The 13,846-nt window shown below is 38.8% G+C and overlaps 1 protein-coding gene across 1 annotated transcript in view; it reads right to left on the minus strand.

Moving 5' to 3' along the window:
* The window catches only part of UBXN4 (UBX domain protein 4), a 43,284-nt gene extending 29,749 nt beyond the window's left edge, over positions 1-13,535 (minus strand). Inside the window, exons 1-4 of the mRNA XM_047083381.1 lie at positions 13,388-13,535; positions 4,282-4,384; positions 991-1,019; positions 367-485 (exon numbers count right to left, since the gene is read on the minus strand). Of these exons, the coding sequence (XP_046939337.1) occupies positions 367-485; positions 991-1,019; positions 4,282-4,384; positions 13,388-13,469 (333 nt within the window). The 5' untranslated portion in view covers positions 13,470-13,535. The remainder of the gene's footprint in view (positions 1-366; positions 486-990; positions 1,020-4,281; positions 4,385-13,387) is intronic.
* Positions 13,536-13,846: the final 311 nt, after the last annotated feature.

Raw genomic sequence — 13,846 nt, forward strand, 5'->3', positions numbered from 1 at the left:
ATTTTTCTTCCAATTAGAACTGAAGGAAAAAAGTTTCAAGCTATATTAGCCATTTGCCCAAATTGACTAAGTTCCTTAAAATGTGTCAAGCAGTACAGTTTGGGACCTTAATGTTCAATCTCTCTTTTGCAACAAAGTAATAGTGTAAAGAGAAGGGAGAGTAAGAAATCACTCATTAGGCATAGGTACCTATAACTTCACAATGCTATTTTCAAACCAATCCAGGAAAGCAGTATTTTCTACCTTTCAAGTTTAATGGCATAGCAGGTTCCTGAATATACAGAACAACTCCAAAAATATTCTAATGTCAAATTTCTGACATATCATTTTCCCATGTTTATATAAATAAATTCTCTTCCTTCTCACCTGCCGGACTTTGTGAATTCTGGTAACAAGTTCATCTGCAGAAACACTTCCTGCTATTACTTCCAAGGGAATTCCACTGTCTCCAATAAAGAAACTGGATGGAACACACACTACAGGATCTGTACAATTTAATTAAGTCTAATGATTCATGAAAAAACAAGGGGATAATTTTATGAAATGCTACTGATAACAAAGCAAATCTTTGTGAATTTCACCGTGTAATCAGCTAACATGTTTACCAAATAATTTCAACTACAGTATCACTATGCTTGTCATGCATGTAATAAGTAAACTGATATATGATTTATCTGTACTGCCTATCTGAAACATCCATTACATTCCATCTATTGTAAATTTTGTATCTTGTCTCTTGACAATTATTTCTAACATTCCAACCAAACTGCTCCATATTGCTTTCCAGATATTGACAATAAGACTCCCTATAATCCCATTTGCTACAACGTATTATCTCAAAGGACACTTAGTAGTATAAAGTTCCTCAAAGCAAGAATGCATGAGCTCCTAAATAGAAATGAGTAATTTCTAAATGTCGTGAATTAACCAAAAGAAAGGTAAATCCTCAAGCAAAATATTTATCAAACCAATTCTTCATTGAAAGGATACAGATCTGTGAAAATTGTAAGCAGGCTTCACTGTAAAACAAAATCAAACAGAAAATCACTAGATGAATTCAAATATTTCCCCCCAAATATCCAGTTGTCTTTACAGAAATTTACTCTACCAATTAAAAGTATTTCTCTGAAACTACTAGTTCCTTTCATAGTCATCAGCTGGAAGGAGAAAACTGCAATTCTTGTCTTACAGACCTTTCCCGGTATGTTTTATAATTTTCAGATTAAAGAGCCACTTATTCTTGCAACACACAAACTGGTGGCTGGATCTTATGGCTAAAAATCAAGCTGGTATCTGCCATGTTGCTTTCTCAGCAGCAAGTGTATCTGAATACAGCATCTTGCCTTGTAACAAAAGATATTAATGCTTATGATTTACTTCTGCAAATGATAATATAATACTTTGTAAAAATAAAGGATTCAAAACAACCTAAATATCTACCAGTAAAAACTAATTATGCAATCATTAAAAAGGTACAAAAAAGTATGTCAAAATGCTACCACTTTTGTAAAAAAAAAAAAAAAAAAAAAAAAGTAAAGAAACAAGAATTTAAAAAGGGGAGGAAAATGCATTTTCTTGATTTGGTTACTCCAGAGAAGGAAACTGGGTGATTAGGGACAGGGACAGGAGAGTCTTTACATTATGATACAAGTAAGAGATACTGATCAATGCAAATGAATAATACCAAGAATCAAATTAATCTTTCCAAAAATTTACACCCATTTTCTGAATATAAAGCATGATTACCACAAAAACATCTGAAAATATAATAAAAAAGTATAAAGAAAAAAATTACCAAGTCCTACCTTCCCAGAAATAACCAATGTAAATTTTGATGTATTTCCTACCAATCTATTTTCAACGCAGGCTTATCTTCATAAACTCATAGACACTAAAATGTTACTACAACATTAATTTCATTATTATTGTACAATACATAAAATTTACTATTCATAATTTAAAAGACACATTAGATTCTATTAGCAGGCAGTCTATAATGAAACAAAAATCAACCATCACTATACACAGGTATCCCTGCATCTACTTTTAGAAATTTGTTTAAAAAAATTTTTTTTTTGTTTTTAAAAATACCAGATACATCAGTCTGTATATAACCTCAAGAATTCTGATTTTCTCATTTCTTCCACATTTCCAATACCCCTACATTCCTCCTACTATTTCTGGTGCTACTGGAAGATAATGGAAAACATAAATGACAGGATATACATTAAAATGGTAAGATTCTTTTTTTTAAAGTATTATATAGCTCAATAAATATATAGTTGAATAACTGCTGCTCTGAGGCAAACCACTATGATTTGTTTCATGAAATTTTTAATATTGGAAAATTTTTACTAAAAAATTTGCAAACTTACAGGTAAATTTCCAAATATTTTAATCTTGGCAGTAATTTTCAAACATCATTCATTCTGATATTATCAATATCAAAATGAAAGGAATACCACTTTGTAGTTGCTAACAAATTAATGTCTCTAGGCGCTGATCATTGATGCCTACTGCTAATATCATCAAGTAAGACAAGAGGTCATTATGTGCTTTCATAATGGAAGAATGGAAGACATACCACCATTTATGAAGTAGTCTTGATGGAAAAAAAAATCTAACTTGAATCCAACTGTTGATTTACAAGCAACAGAGGACAGAGAAATGAACTACATGAGACTAACAGGGATGCAGTCAACAATAATCCACATGGCAGGAAACTAAAGAACGAATGACCTGTTTCTCCAAAAACTAAATTGCAAAGAAAAAACATACAGAGAAGGGGGGGGGGGGGTGGTGCACGGGGGAGAGCCTTGAAAAAGATCAACACATCACAATGTGTGGACCTTGATAGATCCTGAACCAAACAAACTGTAATAAATTAAGAATACAACTATGGCATAGATGAGACAAGTGAAAATGTGAAAAATAGCTGGATATTTGCTATTAAGAAACTATCACTTATTTGCTTTGAAGTATTACAGTTATGTTAAAATATTTAGTTTTTCGCATGCTAAATTTATGTTAATTCATGTTAAAAAACTTATTTTTTAAAGACACACTAAAATATAGATGAAGTGATGTGATGACTGAGATTTGCTTCAAAATTATATGGGATGAGTGGTAACGGGTGACTGAAACAAGACTGACTATAAGTTAATCACCAAAGTAGTTGACAAGTATGTGGGACTTCACTGCACTACTCACTTACTTTTGTATGTCTGAAATTTTCTACAAAACATTTTTAAAGGGAGGAGATGGAATGGATTAACAAAAAACATTTGTGGATACTAGGTACTCTGAAGGACCTAAAAAGTACTTACTCCTATGCAAATTGGTGCAGCCACTCTAGAAAACAGTGTGGAGGTTCCTCAAAAAATTAAAAATAGATCTACCCTATGACCCAGCAATAGCACTGCTAGGAATTTACCCAAGGGATATAGGAGTGTTGATGCATAGGGGCACTTGTACCCCAATGTTTACAGCAGCACTTTCAACAATAGCCAAATTATGGAAAGAGCCTAAATGTCCATCAACTGATGAATGGATAAGGAAGCTGTGGTTTATATATACAATGGAATACTACGTGGCAATGAGAAAGAATGAAACATGGCATTTTTGTAGCAATGTGGATGGAAATGGAGAGTGTTATGCTAAGTGAAATAAGTCATACAGAGAAAGACACATACCACATGTTTTCACTCTTATGTGGATCCTGAGAAACTTAACAGAAGACCATGGGGGAGGGGAAGGGAAAAAAAAAAGGAGATGGAGGGAGGAAAACCATAAGAGACTCTTAAAAACTGAGAATAAACTGAGGGTTGATGGGGGGTGGGAGGGAGGGGAAAGTGGGTGATGGGCATTCAGGAAGGCACCTGTTGGGATGAGAACTGGGTGTTGTATGGAAACCAATTTGACAATAAATTTCATATTAAAAAAAAAGTACTATTCCTATTGAATTCAACAGCTTTATTCCCAAAAACAGGACCCAAAAAAGTGGTCAACCGTTCAGAGATAATCAATATATAATTTACAGTTACTTCCATGTTCTTACAAGTTCTTTTGCATTCCTGGTGCATGTCACATAGCTGCTTGGTAAACCAGAACTTCAGAGTTTTTCAGTAAGATACATGATGTATTTGGAAAATGGCAATCAGAACTTAAGGTCCCAATACGCCTTAGAGAAAAATCAACATTCTTATAGTCTAAGAGTATCACCATAAATCACAACAAAAGACAACGGTTATAATACTTAAAAAAATTAACACATAAGCAAACCTTTTGGTATCGATTTTAATAGCAACAAAACTGTCCGAAGATGCTTCTGTTACTTTCTCATCTTCCCAACTTGCAGCCATCTGTGTTGACTGCTCATCATCACCTGTAACACATTTCAAGGATATTTATAAGGCCAGTATCAGCTGATTCTTTTCCCCCAGAATGTGGAATTTCAAATAAAATATAATTGCACAAATACTATTTTCTATCAAATTTAAGAACAAAAACTTTCCCATAAAATGAAGAGCATGACTATGGCATTGCTAACATTATAAAAGTAATGAAAAACAGCTCAGGCTGCTAAGAAAAAAAAAAGTAATAAGACATAATGAAAAAGAATGACACTATCTAGATTTTACAAAGTACTGTATTTTCTAAAAGAAGACATTCAAAGTATGATGCACATAGTATCACAATAATTGGAAGTCATAATAGAAACGTACAGGGGCTATTTTGCCTTTTGTACATGTAATTTTTTTTTGAGAGAGAGACAAAGAGTGTGTATGCATTGGTGAGGGGCAGGAGAGGGGTAGAGGGAAGGGGAGGGAGAAAGGGGGGAAGGGGAGGGAGAAAGGGAGAAAGGGAGAGGGAGGGAGGGAGGGAGAGAGGGAGAGGGAGGGAGAGAGAGAGAGAGAGAGAGAGAGAGAGAGAGAGAGAGAGAGAGAATGAATCTTAAGCAGGCTTGACACTCAGTATGGACCCCTACACAGGGCTCTTGATCCCATGACCCTGGGATCATGACCTGAGCCAAAATCAAGAGTTAGACACTTTAACAACTGAGCCACCCAGGCGCCCCCGTACATGTGATTTTAGAAAATAAAAGCACAACACTCTTCCTTCATGGAGGACTTTTCTGTCAAGCTCAATGTCCCCCAACAGCACAGCATTACTCTCCAGAATTTCCCCAAGGTAGATAGATGCTGATGCAATTCTATTTGCGGTTTGGGACTTGCCTTTTATTTTAGGTATGGTAATTATAAAAGTTATGCTGACCCAAAACTAATCTATAGTGACAGAATTCAGCACAGTGGCTACCTGGATGGCGGTGCTACTGACTGGGAAAGAGCATGAAGGAGCCTTCTGGGGGTGCTGGAAATATATCTTATCTGGATGAGAGTTACAAGTGTTTTAATAGTAAAAATGCACTGAGCTGCTCACTTAATCTTACTTAATATACTGTACGTCACACTTCAGTGACAAAATGTTTTATGTTATACCTGTCAAGCGGCTGCTTCCATTTTAGACTTGTAATATCTAGATTTTGACATAACCACTTAGTGGTGGGCAGAGGAAAACTTACCTAAGTCAGATGAAATCTTTCCGAGATTAAGCAAAGTGCCTTCTCAAGCACTTTCAGGTGAACAACCTCTGCCAACTTACAGATTTAAAAAGTTCCCAGGCCACATTTTTTTGTTGTTTTACAAAAATGAGGTAATTCTCTATCTATTCTTCTGTAAGCTGTTTTCTTCCCAAGTGCAGCCTTTCCCCAATTTAATCCACCCTCAGCATTCCTCATGTCGGTTAACTATTTAAGGTATCTCCATCCCTTCAGTTTTTAGGCCCAAAATTTTACTTATCCTTGACTTCAGTTGACTCCATCTCCAAAATATATCCAGAATGTAACTATTTCTTTCCACTTTCACTGCTACCACCCTGATTTAAGCTATACATATCACCTAGATGATTACAACAGCCTCCAAACTGATCTCCCTGTTCAAGCTATTCCTTTTTTTTCCCCAAAAAAATCAATACAACCTTTACTGCACCTTTAAAATATCACAAATAAGCCTGAAAAATCATCTGGCATCTTTCTGTTTCTATAGCTGGACAACTGAGATCTTATTCATCAGCCTGAATTGTTCCTTTTTCATAAATGTAGATAACCTCCAAAAATTTTCTGATATCCTTGTTTTTTAACTGTTGTGACTTGCTGAATCAAAGCAGCTAGTTTGATACAAGTTCAATGTCATTTCCTTTGAGAATTAACTCACCTTTCTGAACCTGAGATACTGAACAAGCAATGCCAGCCTCAGCCAAATCCTACAGATTTATTTTTCACCCAAGAAATTACAGATTTCAAAAAGAGAACAATTCTCCTGAAAAACAACTTTGATGGGGAAGTGAGCATATACAGAACTGGTAACAGAAGCCCAGTGTAGCCTCCTTCATCATGTTTTTTTTTTTTTTTTCTTTTTGAAGTAATTTCTATGCCCAACACGGGGCTTGAACTTACGACCCCAGGTCAACAGTCACCAGCTCTACCACCTGAGCCAGCCAGGCACCCCACTCCCGTCCCCCGGACCATGTTCTGTAAATGACTACAGAGAGCGCAAACAGTAGCCAGATTTTTTCTATTTCCCCACCATTTGTCAACATGGACCCTCTTCTTTTTCTTTCCAAAGAGAGAGAGTTCTACACTGATGTGACTGAAGTCCCTTCGCAGGGTTCCTCTGGGGCCTTTCACAATAACTGTGCATCCTTTCAGAGTGGATGCCGACATTTTCTGGAATGTCGACAGTCTGCTGACTGCAGTAGATGTGGCAAAGCTGCTCAGTCTATTCTTAACACAGAAACTTTTGTTAAAAATTTCAGATCATATCAATCCTCTGTTCAAAATCCTATAATGGCTCCCAATTTCCCTCCAAGTAAAAAAGCCAAAGTCCCTGCAAATGGCCTCATGCCTCCAGTTACCTCTGTGACCTCATTTGTCTTCACTTTCTTCCTATTCTGCTAATATAAAAAACACTCTAAGGTCTTTGTACTAGTTGTTTCCTCTGCCTAGAATGTTCTTCTCTCAGATATTTACATGGTTAATGCTCAAACCTCTTAAGTCTCTATTCAAATATTATCTTCTCAATAAAGCTTTCCCTACTCATACTTTAAAATGACAGCCTTAGGGTATCTGGATGGCTCTTATGGTTAAGTGTCCAACTCTTGATACTGGCTCAGGTCATGACCTTTTGGTCGTGAGATGGAGCCCTGTGTCCAGCTCTGCACTGAGAGTTAAGCCTGCTTGGGATTCTCTCTCTCCCTCTCGCTCTCTGCCCCTCCCCAGCTCACGCTCTCTCTCAAAATAAATTTAAAAAATTTTTAAGTAAAAAATAATAGGGGCCTCTGGGTGGCTCAGTCAGTAAAATGTCCGACTTCAGCCCAGGTCATGATCTCGTGGTCCGTAAGTTCAAGCCCCATGTCGGGCTCTGTGCTGACAGCTCAGAGCCTGGAGTCTGCTTCAGATTCTGTGTCTTCCTCTCTCTGCCCCTCCCCTGCTCGTGCTCTGTCTCTCTCTCTCTCTCTCAAAAATAAACATTAAAAAAATAAAATAAAGTAAAATAAAATAAAATAAAATAAAATAAAATAAAATAAAATAAAATACAAAATAATAAAGTGACAGCTTTTAGGGGTACCTGACTGGTTTAGCTGGTGGAGCACATGACTCTTGATCTCATGGTCATGAGTTCAAGCCCCACATTGGGCATAGAGCCTACTTTAAAAAAACAAAACAAAACATGACAGCTTTTATGGGCTCCTGGTTGGCTCAGTCAATAGAGCATGCAACTCTTGATCTCAGGGTCATGAGTTCAAGCCCCACACTGGGCCTAGAGTTTACTTTAAAATAATAATAATGGGGCGCCTGGGTGGCTTAGTCGGTTAAGCAGCCGACTTCGGCTCAGATCATGATCTCGCGGTCCGTGAGTTCCAGCCCCGCGTCGGGCTCTGTGCTGACAGCTCAGAGCCTGGAGCCTGTTTCAGATTCTGTGTCGCCCTCTCTCTGACCCTCCCCTGTTCATGCTGTCTCTCCCTGTCTCAAAAATAAATAAAACGTTAAAATTTTTTTTTAAATAAATAAATAAAATATTAATAATAAATTAAATAAAATGACAGCCTTCAAACCTTCCCAAAGCTCCCTAATTTCCTGGTCTCTTTTTCCCTGTAATACTTATCACCTTCTGATAAACTATATGTTTTACTTATTATGTTTACTGTCTGTTTCCCTCAACTAGAATGCAGGTTCCAAGAGGGCAAGGATTGTTTTCCTTTTGTTTACTAACATAATTCAAATGCCTACAATACAACTTGGCATATGTCAAGTACTTGGGATACAGCAGGGCCTCAATAAGTGTTTTGTGGAACAAACAGCTAAATTTCTGGTACAGTAAGTATCTTGGCATACCTACAATAATTGACTAATGCTGCACATTTGAGTATATTCTATGTGAAATGGGATCTAGGAACAGGAGCTTGAGAAATCTGGTCATAGAAAAGTAAACAGGGACTAGAATGCACCTACAGACTAGGACCAAAAAGAATGCCAGTAACAGTCTTCCAGATATTGAGGAACCAAACTGGGAAAATTATCATTTGTAGTGACATCGTTCAGAGCACATCTTCAAACACTATGGGGTGAGGAAATGTAAAATTCCAAATAAATGACAAAATTATCAACCTAGAAAATAACTATACGGCAACATTCTTACTACAAACATGTCTTAGAGAAGGCTGTGAGGCATGAGAGATCCTTTTCATTCATTCTTTCATACGTTCACTATTTTATTCCATTCTTATTGTCCTATTATATTGGCTATAATCTAAATATGAAACAAAGGAAACATTGTTTGCCCTGGAGCTTAAAAATCTAACAGTACAAAAAATGTACTTGTTGGCGCGCCTGGGTGGCTGAGTCGGTTAAGCATCCCACTCAGTTTCGGCTCGGGTCATGATCTCACAGCTTCATGAGTTCGAGCCTTGCATCAGGCTCTGTGCTGACAGTGTGAAGCCTGCTTGAGATTCTGTTTTCTTCTCTCTCTGCCCACTCATGCTGTCTCTCTCTCAAAATAAATAAACTTAAAAACATTAAAATTAAAAAAAGTACTTGTTTAGTAAACAATTATAACTATAGTAATAAATACTATTAAAAAAAGAACAGATCTAGGAAAGAAAATAGTAAGACCCTTTTAGATTGGTCAGGGAAGGCTTCTCTGGGGCAACATTTAAGGTAAGACCTAAAGGATGAAAAAATTAAGCCATGCAGAGTTCACTAAGCCGGATTTTATGTGTAGGAAAAGGTCTGTGTGACTGGGAATGTCATGAACAAAAGGGAAAGCCAGACAGGAGACTAAAGAGTTGAGAGTCAAAGGTGACTCCACACTTCGGTTTATCCACCTGGATGTAAAAGTGGTGTCATTTACTAAAATGTAGAAAACTGGGGCGGGGAGAAAAACAGGTTCAGGCAGTAAATATACTTTTAAGCTTGAGAATCCTGTGAGGCATCTAAGTGGGGATGTCAAGTGGGTAGCTACAAGTATAGATTCGCTTGCTACTTCTGAGATTGGTACTTTTCATTATGTTGTACCATGTAGGTAGGGTCCCAAATATCACATCCCCACTAGCAATGTCTGTCCATAATTCAGCCTAGTGGCAGCAACAGCTGCTTGACCAACAGAGATGTAAGGATGAATGGAATTACTTAACTCACTAAGAACTATATTAACTCTACGGAGCAAGATTATTAATTGCCAACTTCAGTATCTTTAGTTTCTTATTATTAAGAAGTATAGGGGCGCCTGGGTGGCGCAGTCGGTTAAGCGTCCGACTTCAGCCAGGTCACGATCTCGCGGTCTGTGAGTTCGAGCCCCGCGTCGGGCTCTGGGCTGATGGCTTGGAGCCTGTTTCCGATTCTGTGTCTCCCTCTCTCTCTGCCCCTCCCCCGTTCATGCTCTGTCTCTCTCTGTCCCAAAAATAAATAAACGTTGAAAAAAAAAAAAAAATTAAAAAAAAAAAAATAAAAGCTTTAAAAAAAAAAAAAAAAAAAAAAAAGAAGTATATAAACCATGCTATGGAGTTAGATCAGCCTAAAATTTTAGCAAAAAACGCTGTATCCATGGTAGTATTCAGCAGTATCCAAAATAAAAGCACTTGAAAAGAACAATACAAGGGTGCCTGGCTGGCTCAGTTGGTAGAGCATGTGGCTCTTGATCTTGAGGTTGTGAATTCAAGTCCCACCTGGGTGTACAGATTACTTAAAAATAAAAAAATCTAAAAAAAAAAATACAATCTCAGAAACAAAGAGATCTCTTACTATTGTAATAATTAGTACTACTGTTTCCATATGTTTGTTAATTAAATCTAGCATTTACTTCAAATTAACTGATTAGCCCAAAAGTGCCTCCTAGGAACATTTAGACATCTTCAATTGTGTGTTTTCCTAGTACAGCCAGGAATTCCAACCCAGAAAACATCAACTAGTCAAAATCTAAAAGCTTTTGTGGTCTATTTTAACCAAAAAAGGCAGTAAATAGTGTCCATCATGAAAATTTTAGCCCACTAGCAACACTACTCTGTGAACTGACACCTTTGCTTCAGGATCCTTGTCAGAATATTCTACCTTCCCAAGAATAGAATCAAAATCTTTTTCAGTTTTATTACTTTCAATTTGCATAGTCATAATACTTTGAAAATACTTGCTCTTGTCTGAACTGGTAGTAATCTCTCCAGTCTCAATCCCACAATTTTCTTTAATTCATCCATGAAAATTTCACTAAATATAAAGAACTTGCCTAAAGTGCTTCCCACTCGAGGGGTTTACATGAACCAAAGTACACCCTTAAGACCACTTCTTTCAGCCATAAAGACATCTTTTTAATTTTCTACTAAGTTGGTTTATTGTTGTTGAGGTCTCCCACCTAAGAAAATCATGAGTTCTGGTTATATCCTTCGATGTTATGAACAAAGCTCTAGGCAACACGTAAGTGTTGGGAGTTTCATGACCCCTGTCTATGTATTCCTGGAGTGAAACTAATTCTGCCTAGTGCTGGAGATTAACTTTCTAAAACTCTACAAAAGCCAACAGTATTTTGAACGGGTCAAGGGACAAACTCCTTTGACAGACTAATGGTCTTCCTGAAAACATTCAACAAACATTCATCAGAGTCGTTGATATCCTAAAAGTAACACATGCTCATCAGTAAAAAGTTAATTGAAGAATGTATATTTACACACAAAGCCCCAAAGATCTCTAACTTTATTTTACTATTGTAATAATTAGCACTACTGTTTCCATATGTTTGTTAATTAAATCTAGCATTTATTTCAAATTAACTGATCAGCCCAAAAGTGCCTCCTAGGAACATTTAGACATCTTCAATTGTGTTTTTTGTTTAAAAAATGACTACTATAATCCTAAATTTCCTGACTATGACACCAATTTCAAAAATACATGAAGTGTACAGTTGTTCAGTTTTTCTCAAGAAATAAACGATTTTTGGGGCACCGGGATGGCTCAGTCGGTTAAGGGACCGACTTCAGCTCAGGTCATGATTCCGAGGTTTGGGAGTTGGAGCCCACTTAGGATTCTCTCTTTCCCCTTCTTTTTCTGGTCCTCCCCTGCTCCCTCTCTCAAAATAAATAAAAAAACTTAAAAAAAAAATAAGACTTTTTTTGAAGCTGCTAAAAAAATTTGTCAGGACAAGACAAATATTTTTTGTGACCCTGCTATGTGACCCATGTCACTTAACCACTGTGGACATAAATTTCCTCATCTATAAAATGGGTAAAATAAAACCTATTCTACTTATCACAAAAATCAACCGAGATTTTATGTGAAAAACACAACTTAAATGTCATAAAACTATTAATGTACACTTTTTAAAACAAGTTTATTTTGACAGAGAGAAAAAGAGCATGAGTGGGGGAGGGGGAGAGAGGGAGGGAGGGAAGGAGAGAGAGAGAGAGAGAGACAGACAGACAGACAGAATCCCCGTGCTGTCAGCACAGACCCTGACTTGGGGCTGGATCCCACCGACCCTGAGATCACCACTTGGGCCAAAATCAAGAGTCTGACGCTTAAGTGACTGAGCCACCCAGGCACCCCAAAACTATTACTGTACTCTTAATAAGCACAGCTAAGTATCATTTAATTCTTCTTTCCTTTTTAACCCACTTTTTTTCCTTACAGTATCACAGCACTTATGTATGTGGACTATAAACTCTAAAACTGCATAAGAGGATCTAAACTACTCAAACTCTTCTAATTAACACCACTAAGCTAAAAATCTGGCATAATTTAAAACAATTATAAATTTCAAATTTAATGTTAAGTGAAATTCATATTTTAGCCTTTGTTTTTTATTGTGCTGCATAAAGTGATAGAGCTATTATCTAGTCTCTCCAAGTCATAAGTTAATAATTTGAGCATACCGTTATTAAACACAAATAGTTAAAATAATATAGTTCAAATGGTCACAAACACTAACTTGGTTCATGTAATGAGAATCAGCAAAACCACAAAGGCATAGGTTTACTGTAAATCTAGAAGATTTCTGTAATAAAATAGGGTAGTAATAATATACTGAGCAAAATAACCCAGAGTAACACATGATAAATGAGTTAGCTCACGTTCTCGAAACTGTGGATATTAGACGAACCAAGCACCGAACATCTACTTATTCTAAACAAATGGTACAAAAAAAATCAACTTGCAACAAACCAAATATTCCACATTAGAATTAAAAAAAAAAAAATCCAACCTATGTAAAGCTCAAAAGTTTGCGTCTCAGGAGCGTACGACCGCCAGTAACCGAAAACATCAGGTGGCTTCTCTTTGTTGCTTACCGATGACACAGCTTTCTTCCTGACAGTCCACAATTAATTACGAACCCAAATGCCTGTCGAAAGGCCTGTCTCTCTATTCCCACCTGAACACTTAGGAACTACACAAGCGTTGAAGCATCCCGAAGTGGGTCCTAGGTGACAGAAGGGGTCCCAGGGTGCCCGAGAGGGAGGTGCTGGGGTCTATCTGCGCCAACTCGTCAGGGGGCGCGGCGAGAGGCGCAGCGAGGGTGGGCTGCAGAGACCCGCGCAGACCTGTGGGCGGGGCTCAGCGCGTTTTGGGGGCGAGGCGGGGACGGTGCCTCCGGCCGGGGTGCCGGGAGAAGCAGGAGCTGGAGGCCTAGCCAGGCCCGGCGTGCCCCAAACGGAAGGGGGAGGCGCTGAGAAAACAGGCACGGCAGCCAGGGCCTGTCGAGAGCACGGAGGAAAGGCTGGGGAACCCTAGGATTGGAGGTAGGCCGGTGGGGTGTCCGGCCACAACTCGGGCCCCCGCCCCCTTCACCTGCCACGAATACCACGAAGACCGCTCCGCTCCTCTTGGCCGACGCGATGGCGGCCGGAATGGCGCCCTGGAACCACAACATCGCTCTCCTCGGGCCCAGGCGCTTGTTCGGTGTGTTGTCGCCGCGGTCCGGGAGCTGGCCCCGCCCTCTCTTTCGTCTGGCCCCGCGGCCCCCGCAGCCCCAGCTGCTCTGTCCCCCGCCTCCGCGCAGGCACGCTAGCCCGTCAGCGGTCCCCTGGGACGCGCGCAAGCGCGCGGACCAGGCGCACCCTGCGCCACGTGACGCCACACGTCGCCGTCGGCACAGGGCCCGAGTGCCTTGTCTTGTTGGCAAAAAGGTGCGTGCGCGCGACCGCTAGGCCTCAGACCCTGCAATTCCGGAAGTGGGAAAGATGAATAACCGCTACGGCGCGTTGACGGCGCCTACAAGAGGCATGACGGGAATTGTAGTCTTCATAG

This window comes from Lynx rufus, unplaced genomic scaffold (genome assembly GCF_022079265.1).
Source record: "Lynx rufus isolate CCGP_SWC_20201006 ecotype Redwood Valley unplaced genomic scaffold, mLynRuf1.p SCAF_2, whole genome shotgun sequence".
NCBI lineage: Eukaryota > Metazoa > Chordata > Mammalia > Carnivora > Felidae > Lynx > Lynx rufus.